This window comes from Macadamia integrifolia, chromosome 5 (assembly GCF_013358625.1).
Source record: "Macadamia integrifolia cultivar HAES 741 chromosome 5, SCU_Mint_v3, whole genome shotgun sequence".
Classification (NCBI taxonomy): Eukaryota; Viridiplantae; Streptophyta; class Magnoliopsida; order Proteales; family Proteaceae; genus Macadamia; species Macadamia integrifolia.
Window position 1 is genome coordinate 14,539,657 of NC_056561.1, and position 20,204 is coordinate 14,559,860.

The 20,204-nt window shown below is 40.5% G+C and overlaps 1 protein-coding gene across 3 annotated transcripts in view; it reads right to left on the reverse strand.

Moving 5' to 3' along the window:
- Positions 1–6,714: 6,714 nt before the first annotated feature.
- The window catches only part of LOC122078741 (lysine-specific demethylase JMJ25-like), a 77,147-nt gene continuing 63,657 nt past the window's right edge, over positions 6,715–20,204 (reverse strand). For all 3 annotated transcript variants that reach the window (XM_042644848.1, XM_042644847.1, XM_042644849.1), the window contains 3 exons: positions 15,931–16,050; positions 14,589–14,650; positions 6,715–7,152 (listed from right to left, as the gene is read on the reverse strand). In XM_042644848.1, the coding sequence (XP_042500782.1) occupies positions 6,975–7,152; positions 14,589–14,650; positions 15,931–16,050 (360 nt within the window). In that variant the 3' untranslated portion in view covers positions 6,715–6,974. The remainder of the gene's footprint in view (positions 7,153–14,588; positions 14,651–15,930; positions 16,051–20,204) is intronic.

Sequence of the window (20,204 nt, forward strand, 5' to 3'; positions counted from 1 at the left end):
TGGGGATCATTTCCCATGTTCTCTCACATTTTTACTATATGACTTGCATTGACATTCTCTCTCCTCTTTAGTCATGTAAACTTTTATCAAAGGGAATCGTTTCCCACGTCATGAACTCGTGATTAGTGTAAGCTAGTAGATCCCCCAATCACTGTAGGCATGGAGAAAGCCTCACTTAATTGTATGAAGCAATTGCTACAAAAATAAGTGAAACCCACCACATATTAAGATTCATGAACTGTCTCAGAAAATTCCACAATTTTGGTTGAATTTTTTACAAGCATATTAAGAAGATATGTATGTGTGTATGGAAAAAGCTCAACTCGGAAGCTTTACTATTTCTTAAAGAAAGCAAATAACAAGAAAGAAAGAAAAACTAGTAAAAAAAATAGAAATTTCCACATACTATCCCATGTTTGTAGAGAACTCAAACAAGGCCTAACGATCCATTTCATTAGAAGCAAAGAAGCACCAAAAAGAAAATTTACAATGAACTCAAACTAGGCCTAAAAATTCATTTCGTTTAAAGCAAAGAAACAACAAAAAGAAATTTTGTAGAGAACTCGAACAACCAAAAGGAAAATTTGTAAAGAACTCAAACTAGGCCTAAAGATCTGTTTCGTTAGAAGCAAAGAAACAAAAAAAAAGACCTTAATCTTATGCTCCCCTTTTTTTTGTAACTTCCATGCAATACACAACACATAGTGAAGTTTGATCTTACTTTCACTTCACTTTGTTTTACCAATATTAGGTATGACACTTAAGGGCAATGAATGCTCCCTAGTCATATGGTCACTAAACCCAGACATAGAGGGGCAAAATGACAACCCCATCTTTGTTCATGCCTATCACCCCCCCCCCATTGGCCCCCACACTAGCACAAGTGTCATGGACCAGGGAGTATTTTTTTCCTGATACATAATTAGAAAAATCGATGCCTAGCTAGTGGAGTAGTTGGTGTTTGTAGCTCATAAATCGTCATTTTTGCAATGTAGTATGCCAACTAGATAAATCTGAATCATTGAATATCAAAGGAGATACTAAATTTCTAAATTTGGGACCCTACTTCATTCGTATGACACATCTTGTATTGCAATTTTTTCACATTTTTCATGATTCAAAATCATTCAAAGATTTATTGTTTTTCATTACTTTTCTTTGCTCATATAAGTAAGAGTGGAGCGTACTTGTCACTAAAATTTGGGTACCACCAAGTCTACTATATGGTATGCATGATTGGTGGAGATGCAATTCCATCATATTGGAACCTGCTTGTCCAAAATGTAATCATTTTTCACATCAATTCTAAGTAAATAGGGACCAAGTGATACTAATTAAACCGTAGTAGATATCATAGATAGGGAAGTTTACACTCTTAAACCTGATATTCATTTAATGGATTTCTAAGAATATGGATTCGACATCTTCAGTGGTGCCATATTTGGTTTAAATCGTATCAAACTTGAGTGTCGTACTGTAAAAAAGAAAAGAAAATGGAGCTCCTTTTCTGTCCTAACAAAGTATAGATTGAGTATATTAATTTGCATCATTATTTTATGTGCTATGGTTGTTAGGTATGACATTAAATTGTTCACAACTAGGGACAAAATTGGACATTTTGTTCTCACGGTTGTTACATTGATATTCTTGTATAGAATACCAATGGTGGTTTAAGCAACAAGTTTTTTGATAGTTGTTTTGTTCCTATACCGGATAGGTCCTTACCATTGCAGTTACGCATTATACATATATTGTGTGGTTGATGCTTACACTGGTTACATATCAGTACACTCAGTGTATATTGTTCCACTATAGATGAAGGAGATGATCAACGAGGTATCCACTTTCCGAATATTAAAGATCCTTTGTGGTGTCTATTTTTGGTACTCATAAGTTCGTTATGTGATATTGTTAAGTGGATGAATATATATATATATATATATATATCTGCCAACCATAGTAGGCATTTTATGATGGATTTCCCATAAGAATGATATCTTGTCCCAATATCAGCAATTGATTGTTTATTACGCGGCTCGATTTATCAGTTATAAAAAGAAAGATGGTCAATAATTAATAAAAGTTATCAATTTTTTTAATATTTTCCTATAATACTATTTATCACTGTTCATATAGCACTATTCATCACTATTCTTCTTCCTAACCACACATCATTTATTTAAGGTAAATAATATGAAAGAAAGAGAACAAATTTCTCATGCCAATTCATTTTTCTTTTGGCATGTTGCTCGTTAACATATTCAAACAAATGAAAGAAATTTCACATTTTTCTTTTCTGATTTATTTCACTGTCCTTTATCCTATTTAAATCATGGTTGATGCAAAATAATTCTAAAAAAATTGGGAGCAAGTTGTTTGATATATAAGGAGGTGACTTTGAAAAAGGGTTTAAAAAATATGTGAAAATAATTATGGTTAACTAGTTAGAGAACCTATTATAAAAGGCTCTTCGGTTTTATCTCAACCAAGTGGAAATAAGTTCTATAGCCAACTCATTGCTCTCTACTCCCATGAGATTTGTTTTGAGAATATTTGATATAACCTGTAATAGTCTCAATAGGAATAGACTCTTCAACTCTCTCTTTAGTTCAAGTGTTGAATGATGCTGACAAGAGTTGCTAGAAATAGTTTATGAAAAATTTGAAACTTTCTACCTCCCAAAGACAAACTTGCGAAAAATGGTTTATTAGAATGAAGATCTACTACAAGTTACGACTACTTGCTCTTACAACTACTTCAACTGAGATGAGATTACAATCAGTGAGGTTTCATTTTATAGGGAGTTTCTACATACTATCGTCAATCATTAACACATGCACGCAACGACGCCAACTATATTTGTTGGTGAATTTGGACTTTGAATTTTGGACGATGATCTTGGACAGTGAGTAGGCAATGCCGTCAGATGTTTATTTTCAATTCTCCCCATCAACATCAACTCATTTTCCAAGGCTGCTGGTTATGGACAACATATGGGCCAGCAGGTTACCGTAGGACAGGAGAAAGTTAGGAATTCTTTGGTTTGAAAGTAATAATCATACAAATTCAATTCGCTAACCCAACGATTGACATTACTCGGATGATCTTTATGGGCTTAATCATTGGAACTCAAGGGTCATGGGTGTTTCATGATATTCTTGGATAAGAAGATCAAGAGACTTGGAGGGTAATTTAGAGGGTAGGGTGACACTCCATCTATTAATGTTGGACAGAATGCGATAGGGAATGGATTTCTTATGCCTATTCACTACTAGATTCCTTTCATGTTGTAATAAATCGTTATCTCAACAACTAGAATCTAATAAGAAAAATAAGAGAAGAGACCCAAGAGAGAGACAATAGGAGGAAAATGAAAGGAAATTCTTATTCTAATATCAAGAACACTAGCAAGCCATGTTCTTTTAGAAAAAGAGAACAACCGAAAACCCCAATATAACATTTTGATGTCAGATCCTAAACTAGTTCTCCAACAAAGAAACATATTAAAGAGAAGTCAAAGATTCAAAACAATGATCAACGAGTGACTTTGATCCATGGAGTTCTTGTTTTTACCATGCTCTTCAGATTAGAAAGACCTGTGTGATCTTGAATTTGTTGTTTAATTTCGAGATGTGTATTTGATTTTTTTTTTTTTTTTTTTTTTTGGGGGGGGGGGGGGGGGGTCGCGAGGGGTGCGGGGGGGGGGATAAGTGCCTAGAAACTGAAATAGACATCTAATTAATAATCCTTCAGTTTATGAGCATGCATTAATGTGCAAATCAGAGGCACTTTAAACCAATCCATACTTAACTTTTTTCATTATCGAGTTTAACTAAATATGTTCAAATCATTATAAAGAATAGTAAACTACCATAACCGAATCATTTCAGATGCAGAGAGCACAATGGAAATCATCATACCATAATCTGGACATGCTGAACAAACATTCCTATTCAATATAATTTTAGGTACCGTTACATCTATATACATTATCGTTGTAGATGTATTACAACAGAGGATATGGAAGCCATACATTCTACATAACAGAAACTTAGATATCCCAAACAAAGATGGAAGGAGATTTAGAGTTTTTGACTTCTACATTTAATTTGGCCTTCAAAGCAAAAAAAGGAGAACCCATCATTTCCAAATCATCATTTATGATCTTCAATTCAGTTGGACCAGCTTCAAGTTTCACAAGATTCAGCAGTAAGTCCAGTTCTTTCAGCTTGGGAAGCTGCAATAGTAGGAGGTAATGCAGATGAAGCAGACAGCAATGCAAGATCTTCAGAGAACTCTGATGGCTCTTGACTATGTAGTTGCTTAGTTTCAACCAGTGGATTCTGGTCATCGACTGATTCACACCTGAACGTACAAGCAGTAAGATGAGTAAAAGGCTAAATTACTACATATCCATCCATCAAAAGGGCTAATGACATGGGTAGTATCTGGAAAATATGCTTCAAATCATTTACCTCATAAAATTCACATCCATACCAAAACAAAGTTTCTGTTTTGAATACGTGTGAGTGGGGCCACAAATTGGGACACTAGTGCAATAATGCCCATAGTTACAGAACCAAAGGGAACCCACTCTCAACTCACAAAGTATAACTATGAAGTGTAAAATTTGAACATGCAAAACCAGAAAGTGAAACACCCAAGAACATGAGTCAGAGAAATCGAAGTTGTCAAAGTAATAGCTCCATGGACCTGCAATGGAGAAAAACCTCTATCCCTTGTTGAGAAACATTGCCGAAATCTTTGATTCGACACTCACAGATTCACAATCTCAGTACTCACTTCTGGAAAGCAAAAGCAAACCTTTCAAGTCCCTAGCCATCCAATCTAGTCCCCGAATGATCAGAAAAGTGCAACACAAAACAAGGGATAGGCATCAGCTAGGAGTCGAACATTTTCAACAGAAAATGGTGCAAGGCCTGATCCCATGTATGAAAATTAGCTGCACTGATGCAACTCTTTGAAANAAAAAAAAAAAAAATATCTGCCAACCATAGTAGGCATTTTATGATGGATTTCCCATAAGAATGATATCTTGTCCCAATATCAGCAATTGATTGTTTATTACGCGGCTCGATTTATCAGTTATAAAAAGAAAGATGGTCATATTTTCCTATAATACTATTTATCACTGTTCACATCATAAAAAATATGTGAAAATAATTATGGTTAACTAGTTAGAGAACCTATTATAAAAGGCTCTTCGGTTTTATCTCAACCAAGTGGAAATAAGTTCTATAGCCAACTCATTGCTCTCTACTCCCATGAGATTTGTTTTGAGAATATTTGATATAACCTGTAATAGTCTCAATAGGAATAGACTCTTCACTCTCTTTAGTTCAAGTGTTGAATGATGCTGACAAGAGTTGCTAGAAATAGTTTATGAAAAATTTGAAACTTTCTACCTCCCAAAGACAAACTTGCGAAAAATGGTTTATTAGAATGAAGATCTACTACAAGTTACGACTACTTGCTCTTACAACTACTTCAACTGAGATGAGATTACAATCAGTGAGGTTTCATTTTATAGGGAGTTTCTACATACTATCGTCAATCATTAACACATGCACGCAACGACGCCAACTATATTTGTTGGTGAATTTGGACTTTGAATTTTGGACGATGATCTTGGACAGTGAGTAGGCAATGCCGTCAGATGTTTATTTTCAATTCTCCCCATCAACATCAACTCATTTTCCAAGCCTGCTGGTTATGGACAACATATGGGCCAGCAGGTTACCGTAGGACAGGAGAAAGTTAGGAATTCTTTGGTTTGAAAGTAATAATCATACAAATTCAATTCACTAACCCAACGATTGACATTACTCGGATGATCTCGACCATTCGATGCTCACTGCACCGCCACACTCACTGCAGAAGATAATCACCCAACTTCCATCCGTTAGAAGGATTAAATAACCACTTTATGGGCTTAATCATTGGAACTCAAGGGTCATGGGTGTTTCATGATATTCTTGGATAAGAAGATCAAGAGACTTGGAGGGTAATTTAGAGGGTAGGGTGACACTCCATCTATTAATGTTGGACAGAATGCGATAGGGAATGGATTTCTTATGCCTATTCACTACTAGATTCCTTTCATGTTGTAATAAATCGTTATCTCAACAACTAGAATCTAATAAGAAAAATAAGAGAAGAGACCCAAGAGAGAGACAATAGGAGGAAAATGAAAGGAAATTCTTATTCTAATATCAAGAACACTAGCAAGCCATGTTCTTTAGAAAAAGAGAACAACCGAAAACCCCAATATAACATTTTGATGTCAGATCCTAAACTAGTTCTCCAACAAAGAAACATATTAAAGAGAAGTCAAAGATTCAGAACAATGATCAACGAGTGACTTTGATCCATGGAGTTCTTGTTTTTACCATGCTCTTCAGATTAGAAAGACCTGTGTGATCTTGAATTTGTTGTTTAATTTCGAGATGTGTATTTGATTTTTTTTTTTTTTTTTGTGTGCTAGAAACTGAAATAGACATCTAATTAATAATCCTTCAGTTTATGAGCATGCATTAATGTGCAAATCAGAGGCACTTTAAACCAATCCATACTTAACTTTTTTCATTATCGAGTTTAACTAAATATGTTCAAATCATTATAAAGAATAGTAAACTACCATAACCGAATCATTTCAGATGCAGAGAGCACAATGGAAATCATCATACCATAATCTGGACATGCTGAACAAACATTCCTATTCAATATAATTTTAGGTACCGTTACATCTATATACATTATCGTTGTAGATGTATTACAACAGAGGATATGGAAGCCATACATTCTACATAACAGAAACTTAGATATCCCAAACAAAGATGGAAGGAGATTTAGAGTTTTTGACTTCTACATTTAATTTGGCCTTCAAAGCAAAAAAAGGAGAACCCATCATTTCCAAATCATCATTTATGATCTTCAATTCAGTTGGACCAGCTTCAAGTTTCACAAGATTCAGCAGTAAGTCCAGTTCTTTCAGCTTGGGAAGCTGCAATAGTAGGAGGTAATGCAGATGAAGCAGACAGCAATGCAAGATCTTCAGAGAACTCTGATGGCTCTTGACTATGTAGTTGCTTAGTTTCAACCAGTGGATTCTGGTCATCGACTGATTCACACCTGAACGTACAAGCAGTAAGATGAGTAAAAGGCTAAATTACTACATATCCATCCATCAAAAGGGCTAATGACATGGGTAGTATCTGGAAAATATGCTTCAAATCATTTACCTCATAAAATTCACATCCATACCAAAACAAAGTTTCTGTTTTGAATACGTGTGAGTGGGGCCACAAATTGGGACACTAGTGCAATAATGCCCATAGTTACAGAACCAAAGGGAACCCACTCTCAACTCACAAAGTATAACTATGAAGTGTAAAATTTGAACATGCAAAACCAGAAAGTGAAACACCCAAGAACATGAGTCAGAGAAATCGAAGTTGTCAAAGTAATAGCTCCATGGACCTGCAATGGAGAAAAACCTCTATCCCTTGTTGAGAAACATTGCCGAAATCTTTGATTCGACACTCACAGATTCACAATCTCAGTACTCACTTCTGGAAAGCAAAAGCAAACCTTTCAAGTCCCTAGCCATCCAATCTAGTCCCCGAATGATCAGAAAAGTGCAACACAAAACAAGGGATAGGCATCAGCTAGGAGTCGAACATTTTCAACAGAAAATGGTGCAAGGCCTGATCCCATGTATGAAAATTAGCTGCACTGATGCAACTCTTTGAAAAAAAGGACCAGCAGTACCCAGCCAGCCCTTGGTCCACTTTCGTGGGCCAGATTGAGGCCCGTTATTATGATTTAATCAGATTTGCATGGGAGATTTCTGGTGAGTTAAAGCTGTAAGCAGATGGAGTATCTAAGGATCAGATCCCTGCATCTTAGAATCACCTAATAGCTCTTGTGTGGGGGAGACAGCTACCTGCAATCTTTTCATTTATTTAGTTGATATTCAAGTTACTAAATGTTAATTAGATTCCAGTTGTTTTTCTTTCTTTTATTATTATGTTACTTGCTGTACAATGCCGTACAACATGCATGGGGCTTCCTTTTCGTTACTTTCCTTATTTTGTTTGGTGTAAACAGTCTATTTATGGAGTGAAGCGAGAGACCTTAGGTTGGTGAGAGACTGACCAAGGCCATAAGTGAGAGGCCTTCATATATTTATGGAGCGAGGTCAAAGACCTTAGGTTGGTGACATCTCAAATCCTACAAAGGTCCAATCCCAACTCCGATAAAGGCAGGCAGATGGAGGACCATTTGGCAGGGTGGAGGGATCCAGCACTGTCAGTGCCTTTCCAAAGGAAAGAGCAGAAGAGGGTCTCAGCCGCTTAGATGGTGGACTGAAGAAGCTAGAAGGAGCCAAACCAATAGATTTGAAGGGATTGCAGGACAAAGCAGATGAGCTCTAGTCTGCCAGCAAAGGAGAGGAGCCTGCAATTCCAAAGTTGGAGCCTTTTTCCGGATGAGGACAAGCATAGAGGTGCAATGGTGGGCAGTTACTCTTGCAGTGAAAAGGGGAAGACCCAGGTATTTGACAGGAAGAGAGCCAAGGGAGAATCCCGAGATTCCCAGGAGGAAGGCTTTAACCTCGTCTGAGACCCCAGCAAGGAAAATATGGGATTTGAGGAGGTTAGTGTGGAGGCCAGACAGATTTTAAAGAGCTGGAGGGAGAGAATGGATCTGACGGAGGAATGATCAGCCTTGGAGAAAATCATGAGGTCATCCGCAAAGGCAAGATGTGTGAGATTGAGGATTCGCATTTAGGGAGAGGGGAGATGAGATGAAGGTCAATAGAAGATTCGAGATATCCGGAAAGGACTTCAAGGGAAAGGGCGAAGAGGAAAGGGGAGAGCAGGAAACCTTGTCGAATGCCAACGGACAAGGAGAAGAGGCCCGCAAGAGATCCGTTGACAAAGGCCGAGAATCTCAAAGAGGAGATATAGAAACGGATTCAGCGAATGAAAGCAGGAGGGAAGGGCACACCAGAGAGGACCTGGGAAATGAAGTCCCACTTAATGGAATCAAAGGCCTTACGGATGTCGATTATGAGGAGGCCAGTAGGGGAGTGGGATTTTCTGTCAAACCACGAACCATCTCTTGACAGAGAATGATGTTGTCAAAGATACTTCTACCAGCAATGAAGGCGGATTGATTCGGGCTGACTAGAGAGACAACAAGAAGTTGAATCCCATTTAGCTAGATTTTGGCAATGAATTTGTAGAGCAAATTGCAAAGGAAAATGGGCCTAAAGTCCCCCATAGAGTTGGCTCCCTCAGATTTAGGGATAAGGCAAATGAAAGTTTGATTGATCCCTGAGATCTGGGAGGGATTGAAGAAGAAGTTGCGAATGCCTTGCAAGAGATCGGACTAGATGATGTCCCAACATGAGGAAAAGAACGCACGCTAAATCCGTCAGGGCCAGGGGCCTTGCTGGAGGAATGAGAGAGGAAGTCTTTAGAGATCTCGTCATCAGAAGCGATGGCATGGAGGAGGGGATGAGGTGGGGAGTGAAGAATTTATTGAGTAGGTTGGAGGAGAGGAGGGGTGATCGGGGGAGGGTTGAAAAGATCATAGAAATAGGAAGAAGCTTCCAGCTTGATGGAATCAAGGGTTGAGAAGAGAGGAGCCATCACAAGCAGATAGAATAAGGATGTAGTTAGAGTTGACTCGGGCTTTGAGAGACCGATGAAAATAAGCAGAATTGGAGTCACCCAATTCAAACCACTTGATCTTGGATTTCTTCTTGAGAAAACTCTCTCCCAGGGACATGAGGGAAGAGACCTGGAGGGAGAAGTCATGCCCCTCGGAGGCGAGAGCAGGGTTGTGGATATCCATTCGAAGCCTTCCCTTAATATCGACAATCTTGGCATGATAGTTAGAAACCCTGGAAGAGATGTTGCCAAAAGTCGAGGAGTTCCACGACTTAAGAGCAGCCTTGGCATTTTTGAGTTTCCTAGAGGAAGCAATCAAAGGGCAGGTGAAGACCTAGACAGGGATGGCCCAAGATTTAGCTACAAGAGGAAGGAATTCCGAGTGGGAGGACCACATATCGAAGAACTTGAATGGCTTGGGGGCAAAGAAAAGGTAGGGATAGCCAAGGAGATCAATGGGGTTGTAGTCTGAGATACACGGGAGGCAAACGGTACCATAAGAAGGGAAGGAAGCAAGCCAAGCATCATTAGCAAGTATTCAGTTTAAGTTTGCAGGCAATCCGATGATGACCAGCCCGTTTATTGCGCCAAGAAAATTTGCACCAGACCATCAAAGATCATTAACCTAATATCCTCAAGACAATCATTGAAGGCACTGACAGATGAGGGATCAACGGGGGACCCTCACTCGTGAGCGTAATTGACCACATTGAAATCCTCATTAAGCCCCCCAGGGGGAGCCAATCAAAGGGGAGAGGGACTGGAGGTCATCCCACAGGCGGAAGCGATCCATTACAATGTTGAGGGCGTAGATCATGGAGAACGAGAGGGAGAGAGGTGGAATGGTCAAAAATCGCAAGATGGATGCATTGGGAGAAGGAAGACGAAACAAGAAGCTTAAAAAGGTACCAAAGCACCAAAATACGACCAAGGGGGGGAGTGGACATAGTTAGAAATAAGAGACCAGGAGGGGGCAACCGATGCGGCAATGCGAGAGGCATTAGCATCAGCCATCAGAAACCCAAGTTTCAAGAAGGCAACAAATATCCAAATGCAGGGGTTTGATTCGAGAGCGAACCTCTCCTTGCTTTGCGAGGGGGTTAAGGCCACGTAAATTCCGGATTGACCACTTAGACATTTGGAAGTAGATGGGGGGCAACCAGTGATCAGAGGGTTGAGCAAAATACCTTCCTGGTAAGAGAACTTCTTTCTGAGATTCTTAAGGAGCTCCTTATTGTTTGAAGTCCTGTGGGAACCGACATTAAAAGGGGAAGCAGCAAGGAGCAGGCGACTCAAGGGACCAAGGGAGTGGTAGCAACTGGGGATTGCATCAGGATCACCAATAGGGGACCAAAGCGTACCATTATAGGGAGAGGCTTGGAGGAAAGCACAGAACGTAGACCCGACCCGACCCGACCCGACCCAATCGAAGGGAAGCTTCAAGAAGGACCACTCGAAGGGACGAGGCCAAGGATGGAGGTGACATCTGAGAGGCAGCAAAGAGCGGCCTAGACAGACAAGCCTCAACGCGGCAGGACCTGGGAGGCAGCTGCAAACAGCCATGCCTAAGGGGAAGCCTCAACGCAAGAGGATCGGAGCTGGGGGCAACGTCATGTCAGGGGAGGCAGAGACAGCATGCTGCGTAGCAAGGGAGGACCAGCTCATGGCAGAAGCAAGCCTGAGGGGAAGCCTGAGGGGAGGAGGATCAATGCGGGAGGACTGTGACATGGCAGGAGCAGGGCTGACCAAGGACAACAATAAGCACAGCAGAGGAGAACCTGAAAGGCAGCGACGACTGGCTATGACTGAGGGGAAGCCTCAGCCATGGAAGACCAAAGCAATAAGCCAACGATGTGGTAGGAGCAAGGCTGGAGGAGCCAGAGAGGACTGCAGACAGAAGGTTAATGCAGGTGAGAACGGCGAGGGGTTGAGGGGAAGCCTCAGCCAACGAGATTAGAGAACCGTTGATGAAAACAACAATAAGAAGCAGGTGGGGAATAACAACATGAGAGGCAAATAGGTGCATGAGAGCAAACGCCAAGGAAAAAGAGGGGGCAGAGAAGCTAGCATGCAGGATAACAAGCAACCAAGAGGGGTTCCAAAGAGGGGAGGCAAAATATTTTCATGTGAGCAAGAGGCCTCAAGCGGGGAAACGAGTCTAGATCCAAGATCCGAGAGGCAAAGGGGTGGGCAAGTGGGAGGGGTGGGATCAACGGATGGGCGAGAAGAGAAGAAAGTTGCCTGAACCAAGTTCAGTCGGGTGAAGGGTGCATTGGAGGTTTGAGGCTGGTTTAGGTTAGGGTGGGTCGATAGGGTGGTTTGGAAATAGGCTGGGAGAGGCTAGAGAAGCCACTGACATTCAAGGAGAAGTCGGGTTGAGTAGAAGAGGGAGAAGACACGGACAGGCATGGAGAGAGGGAGGTAAGGATGGGAGATGTGTCGGACAGGGGGAGGATTGGGAGGAGACAACTAGGATTAAAAGGAGAGGGGGGGAGTTGAGACAAAAAGAGAGGAAGGGCAAGAGGCAAAGGTAGAAGAGGGGGCGGACGGAAGAGGTCAAAGGGGACAAAAATAGAAGAAGGTACCATAATAGACATGGGCGAAGGGGGCAGAGTGCGAGAATGGTTGCGAGGTGTAGCGCAACGTGCCAGGTGCAAACCTTTCAAAGGTAGCAGAAGACATGGAAGGGAAAACATCACCCATCTTAGAGTCAGGCGAAATGAGGAGATCGAACCTGTTGGTATAGGCTGAGAAAGCAGCAAGGAGCAAAGGTCCAAGGGAAACATCGGAGGAGTTCACGTCCAAGTTGCCAGCAGCTCCGGTAGATTACTGAGCAGAAATTTTTTGGATAAACGAGTCCTACTCTAACACCGCCCACTGCTGGGATCCCGATAGAAAGGAATCGCCAGGATGCAGGTTGGAGGATATCTATGGCCATCGCGCCGTGGCAGATCGAAAACCGACGAAAGAGCAAAGGGGTTTCTACAGAAAGAACCATCAGGGGACTTGATGTTTCACTTGTTAGTGTGATGGCTAAAAACATTGCACGACAGGCAGACTCGGGGCAACCATTCATATATGATTTTTGCGTGAAAGAGTGACCATCATTGAGAACATGCACAAAAGATGGCGGTATAGCATTAGCAGAGACCTTAACGCATATCCAAGCGTAGGAGAGACGTTTAAGATCCTTGGTACATGTACCTAAAAACAAGGGTTGCCGATGGTTGAGCAGATTAGACTGAAGCCTTCCATACCCCAGAAGTGTAGGGGAAGATCCGGGAGCACCACCCAAAGGCGGACAGACTATAGGTCGATCTTATGAAGCCGAGAGTATTGATTCCATTGGCGGAGAAGAATTGGTTTTTTTTTTTTAATCTTCTAAGGGCCTCCTTCGAGGATTCTGGACTGATCTTCATCAAAAGAGAACTTAAAAATACACTGCTAGCAAGGAGGAAGAAGTCCAAAGAGCCACGGATTCTCCATTGTTTAGAGAAAGGTTTTGACAAGGGGGAAAAGGGGGGGGGTCGGCTACCAAGGAAATGGCCGAAGAGACGGAGTTTCCATTTGGACATCTCAGGATCAAGGAGACCAGGAGTATAAAGGGCATCCTCCTGGTTAGTGGGGGATGAAGTGGAGAGGTAGACCAGGAGATGGGCAGGAGGAGGATAGGAAGAGGGCGTCCCATTGTTGATTAGGAGTAGGAAGGGAAGAGGCCAAAGAGGGAGGAGGGAGAGGTAGCGAGGGGTTAACGGCAGGGCGGAGAGGCCGGGGGTAGGGTTTCCGGTGAAAGAAACCACCGGAAGGTGGTCGGACATAGGAGTGGTTCAGGCAATCCTGGGCTCAGGCAGGAGAGAGGGCAGACAGAGTTTCCATTTGGAAATCTCAGGATACTCAAAAAATACTTCCGTTGGTAACTAATACTCCAACTACCTTTGCAAAGCTATAAAATTTGTCAAATCAAACTGTTGTTTCTATTTTATTGTTCCACAAAAGCCATCTCTGAGAGACATCGAAGCACTGCTCTACACCACCATTGTTTCCATTTGATCACTGGAAGTTCGTTCTGTCAGTTGTTGATCACAACCTGGTATTGAAGGCAATACATCCCTGCGGCCCTGGCTTGTTTGTGTTTTGAGCAGATTTCTTCAAGCTCCTGCAACTGCATATCTAACCATCAGATTCAGTCCAAATTTTGAGACACACATCCCAGACTTCTGCTTCAATGGTTATTTCAGCCACAGATCCATTGGCTAAAGGTTGTAAGTTGTTATATTTTGTTGCACTTACTAATTTCAAAACCCTTTCATATCTCATCATCTGATCATCAGATATCACTGTACTTTGGAGGTGTTATTCCATTCTAAGAATACTACCTTCAATTGGGAGATTTCCCCCATCAGAGGTGTTTAGTCTCTAGTTCTGGAATCAGTTAGTTTTCCAGTTAGTACCCTTTTCCAGACCTGCCAATAGACCACAAACCTCTACTGTTTTGTCATTCCTACGTCTGGATTCCCATCCCAGAGTCGTGATAACACTTCGTAGGTGTTTTAAGTTATATAAACATTTAACAACAGACCACTGTTTGGTTAGTTCTCTGTTTTCTGTTGCTGAGATCTGCTGATATTATGTACTGTTGTTACCATTGAGAGATCCTATTGGGGTTGGGTTAGTAACTGTCTAGTTAAGATCTAGCTCTTCATCATGCATAGCCCAAAAAGGCTCAAAAAATTTTAAGGGAAAACATCGCAACCTGGTCGCCCCTGCATGCAGACACAGGGATGGCAAAAAGACCACCCTGTCCCCCCTTGCTGTATGCATGTGCGCCTCCCCTGGTTGGTCCCCACACTGGCGTAGAAAAAGCTATTGCAGGAAATGTAAAATACTCACCCAGAATTCCGATCCAAATGCTTCACCACCTGGCTTATTGCATGGAGAGTCATCTTCTTTACCTGTTTCACCAAGGAAAAAATCAAGAATATGACCACAAAATGATATAACAAATGTAAATTCATAGTTGCCAAAAAAAATAAATGTTGAACATCCAGTTCAATTTTGGAGTGGACTGTCAAAAGATTCCCTTTTTAGACCTCCATCCACAAAAAACTCTTGCCCTTTTTTTATTGGGGAAGGGAGTGGTGAAATTAAACATCCAACACCCAAGGCAAACAGTTTTCAAATGCCAATGGTGGGATGTGAATATGTGAGGCACTCCAGTTGCCAAGAGAATAGGACAGAATTTGAAATACAAGGCCTCATCATGTGTCTGGATGCATGCATATAAGGTGTTTTGAGTATGAGAGAACAGTAACCAAAACCGAACTTATATAACATGTTCTATGTTTTAATATGCATTTTTACCCACTAAAATAGAGATTTTGCGGGCCATGCAAATTTCTTTGGGCTTTGGGAAAACAAATATCTTCTGAATTTATCTATCTGATTTGTGTAGTAACTGGCAAAGTTTTCACGTATATCCATGAGGTAAAAGTTCTGGCCTCATACAGTATAGATGCCTTCTGTTTCTTTTCGGCTGGGTGTTTTATGCCCCTTTTACTAAATTCCTTTCAACTTATCAACACCACCCCCCACCACCACCACAAAAAAAAAAAAAAAAAAAAAAAAAAAAAAAAAATTTGAGCTAGACGTTGTACCTTAGAAATATTTCACATTACGCCCCCTATAAACTAAGGAAACTACATAACCCAAACAGATGAAGCATATATGATATACCTCAGGGATGATGAAAGGCAAGATTGTCCACCTCAAAGAGATCTGTGTTTTCTGTTAGTACTTGAAAGATTCATAAGCATGCACATGTTTAAGCTTCAGGGAATTCTTATGGTGCCTCGTAACTAAGGTTTGCTGATGTACCGGGAGTATCACTAGAAGAATGGCCGAGAGGGGATAAAGGTAATGAACTATCCCTCAGTAGAAAGCAATATAATCAAACTATTTATCAATCAAATGGACAAAACAAGGAAAACGTAATGCATCTGGAAAAGCTTAACTAGTTTTTTTTCCATATATGTATCATTAATAAGTTGGCAAAGTGCAGCATGTGCCATTACACCTAATGTAAGGTAACTACATAAATAGTATGCTTCCTCTACTCACCATTCAAAGCAATCGCCTATATATCTATGAAATTCACAAAATGACAAGCATGCAAAAGAATGGAAGGAGATAAAAGATGTAATAAAGCTCTTAAAAATAAATCAGACTATTATACCTCCAGTTTGTCTTCTTTGGCCCTGTGACTCTGAGGAAGTAAACGAAATTCCTCAGTCAAGCGGACACACTCATGGACATTTTCAGGTGAGACAAAGTCGAGCGCAACCTTTATGCATGACTGCAAGTGATAAGCAAGAGCATAAGATGCTAACATCATTTTGTGCATTTTTTTTTTTTTTTTTTTGGGGGGGAGGTGGGGGTGGGGAGTGAGTTGTGAAGAAGCGAACAATACGATTTATCTTTTCTAACAGCTATATTTTCCTTTATTGATAGCATCTTCTATTACAAACCAAAATTTAAAATCTCCTTAGGAGGAGACCTGCTTCTAAAACTTAAAATTTAATCTCCAAGATCAACATTGAATTTTTATGCTATTATTATATATAAATAATTCATTTTGGCACTGTTAATCTTATCCTTTTATTTTCCAGGTTTGCTACTGCAAAAATATAGTCAGAAACCACAACAGTTTTCCAAAAATTATGCTGGTGAAAGGTATGACATGGATGCAAATTTGGCCACTTGTAGTGATGCAGTAGCACTATCCTGGCTGGACCGATATGACCAGATCTGGAAACCCATGCCAGAGCGGAACCGACCCAACCCGAGATGGGAGGGGTTAACTATTATATGGGGATATTTTTGTAATTGCATATTATTTTGGTAGGAGTTAGCTACATAGGATGGTAGTAAAAGATCGAGTCCAATTTACTTTCTAATTCTGACAACTTGCTATAGTAAGAGTTTGTTTTCTTCATATATGTCAGAAAGCATTACAAAAAAGAACAGAATGAATTGAAGAAGATAGTTGAGTTGTGGTGGTGTATTGCAAGAGCCTACTGGCTGGCTATATCTCCTCCCCTCTCTCTTATTCTCATGTGCTGCTAATTTCCCTTCTTTTCTCTCATTTCCAATCTGATCAAGGCTTCTTATCTCAGTGAATCTCTCCCGGTCCACCAACCCTTTCCCATCATTATCATCCCTTATTGCCTCTTTTCCTATTTTGTTGCCCTCCATTTTCGGTCGAGTGGCAAAATTGTGGGTTGACAAATAAAACGTTGGAACTCTGAGACTCCTCGAGGGTTTAAGTCCATATCAGGGTGACAAAATCTAGACTCTTAGACCCGAATACCTTCCCTACTGCATGAACAAAACCAGCAACCAGGTCAGGTTTCACTAGCTTCACTGAGCTCAGTTGCAGAAATCTTTCGTTCTTTACTTACCTGATCCATTGACCTATTGTTGATTGTTTCTAATAGATTTGTGAGTTCAAAATCTTACCTCAAACTTTCACGTTGATTGGACACCTGTGGTTGAGTTCTTTCAACCTATATGGGGCTTAACTACTGCTATTCTGTAGTTTTTGCTGCGGTAGGTTGTCATTAGTTTGAAGAAAGAAAAAGTCTTGAAATTACCAAGGTCCTTCACAAGCTATTATTACCATAGTTGTCAGGCGTCCAGGCTCCTTGGTCACCTTGTTGGTTTAACCTTGCATCTAGACACCCTTCAACACCTTGGGTAGCCGTGATGGCCATGACAATAATGGTCATTACGTAAGACCCTCTCATTTATATATTGTCTCTGTTTGAACCCCCATTCCAATTTATAATTCCAAAACCCCCTCTTTCAAGGTTCTATTTACAACATAGTCCTTTTCAATGGTTACTCAGGGCCCATTTGGTATCGTTTCTGTTCCAGAAACGTTGTTTCGTGTCGAAAACGAAAATTTCAGTTTCTGTGTCAAAACGCAGTTTTTAAACGAAAAAATGGTGTTTTAAAATTTCAGATTTTTATCGGGAAATGGTGTTTTTTCAGTTTTTTTTTTTCACTTTTTGTTCCAAAAAAACAGAAACGGACCATAAGTGCATCAAACAGAAGATTCCGTTTTTTCGTTCCAATAGAACGAAAAAACTCCAGAAACGTTTTTTTAGAACGATACCAAACGGGCCCTTACTCTCAAGATGTTCATTGTTATTGAAATTACAAATTTGCCATTACTTTCAATTGTTGAGCAATTTATTAAGTGGCTGGGCCCATAGCACCCATAATCAGGGTTTTAGGATCATGGTCACTTCACATGGTAGTTATCAAACTTCTTTGGAATGAAGAGAAACATATCACAGAACACCCTGATAACACCATAACAATTTCCTTGGACGCCTTGTGGGTGTTGCCTTGTGTCTGGACCCCCTCCAACGCCTAGGATTGCCTAGACAACTTGACAACTGTGGTGGTTTATCTTTCTCTCCACCAAAAAAAAATTATAACAGAAATTTTTCTGACAGAAAAAGGGATGGAGCTAACTAAGAAAGGATCTAAAACATCCCCAAGACAAGAAAGAGAAAGAAACAAGAGCCAAAGCTTCACAAGGAAAAGTGCCTTGGGTACAACATCCAGGCAGCACAAAGCTCCTATTCTGCAATATTATTTGCCAAGTCATTAAAGACCATGGCTTCCACTGAATAACATAGATGCCTATGTTTGACTTAACTTTTGAATAGAATCAATAAAAAATCTCCCTATTCTTGACCTAATTCACGATTTAACTCAACTTTTGATTCGGCCATCAACTCAGACTGATATTCTGGATACGAACCCTACTACCAGACCTTCCGTTCGAAAGTAATATTACCCCTTTCTGATCTCTGTTACTGCGGTTCTTGATTGTGATGTGTTTCAAGTCTTGGGAACCTTAAGATCTGCCCTGCGATAAAGTTATGGCTACTGTTAATTGTTCCCTGTGGCTGGGGAAGAGTTATACCTATCACCTATATTAGGAATTGTTAAGGGTTATAAAGGTGTTTTAAATCCATCATTATTTGCTGTTTAATATCAATTCATATACTGTTGTTAGTCTTGAAAAAAGGTGACTGGTTGAGGCTGTCTTGTGATCCTGTCTGGAGTTGGAACCTTTGGGTCCTAGCTGTAGATTAATACGATGACATCGAGTGTTCTCGATCATCATTTACAATATAGCTTTCAAACTATAATTTATTGATGCAGCTGTTAATCAGGTAGGGAGTAAGGAGTGGACCGTGCCCCCGAGAGTTAGCGAGGCATTCCTGTATCCAACAGGAGGGATCCGGTTGGGGGTATGCCTGCAAGTGAAGCGATTCCAGTCAAGAGTACGGCAAGCGAAGATCAGTGAGGACCATCAGGCGATGGGCCGATTCTGATCGATGCGATAAACGAGAAATTTGCCCTAGAGAACCGCTTGGTGAACAGGTAAACCGCGCTTACTCCACCTCTGCTGGTGCAATTAGGAATCTCTCTCACCTTGTCAGTAGTACCTCATTCATTCCTCTAATTTTTCTTTTGTGGATGTCTCAAAGCTTCCAGACCCAAGATTAGTGGAGGAGAGACCACATATCAAGATACCGCACAACGCCTACCTTCGAGGGCTTGACTACTGCAAGCATAGCTTAATCGGTCGCCTTAATCTTTCTGAGATTCCTATTCAGCGGGTATGGGAGATGGCTCAGCTGCTGTGGAAACCAACAAATTATCAACCCTTCTCAACGACCATACTCACATTGGGCCCAGCGCCCAGATGGTTTGGCAAATAGTGCGCCAAGAAATATTGAATGGTGATGTGGGTGGAGGAATAACCTCTAGTTTTTTTCAGATTTAGCAAGCATCTAGAATAACTAGAGAATTACAACTCTATTGTACCGCAGTTGGTTCTCAGGGCAAGGTTCAGTACTTCTCGGCTTCTTCCCTCCTTATCTTCAAGCAAATTACTATTTTCTTAGAACGAACCTATTACCCATACTTGAAGTATGCAAAATCATCAATCTCTCTTCCTTCTCTCCGCTCTCATGTTGGCTCTCTTCAAATGCTATCGGCCAGCCCTAGGCCTTCGATAAAGAGATTCAAATGGTTTGACACACTCCAACTCTCCTGTATTAGAAGAATTCCTAACTAAGAATAAGTTAGCTTAGGCAAAAAAAAACAAATAAATAAATTAAATCAATAAATAACTTGCACAATCCCAGTTGTCGACCTTAGCAACAAGATTCCAAGTAGCTTGCACGAACAACAGCTAGACAACGCGAATTTCCCAATCTTCCGAAAATAGAAAATACATAAAATTAGGAAAGAAGGGAATACAAGACCATTTTTATGGTCTTAGTTTCCCTACTCTTTCTGGCCTATCAAAGGAGTAAATATATATATATATATATATAAAAATAACATTACGCTTCATGCAATTAATAAAAAGATCTTGGAAACTACGTGCTTACCAACCGTAGGGTATCTGATACACTCTCT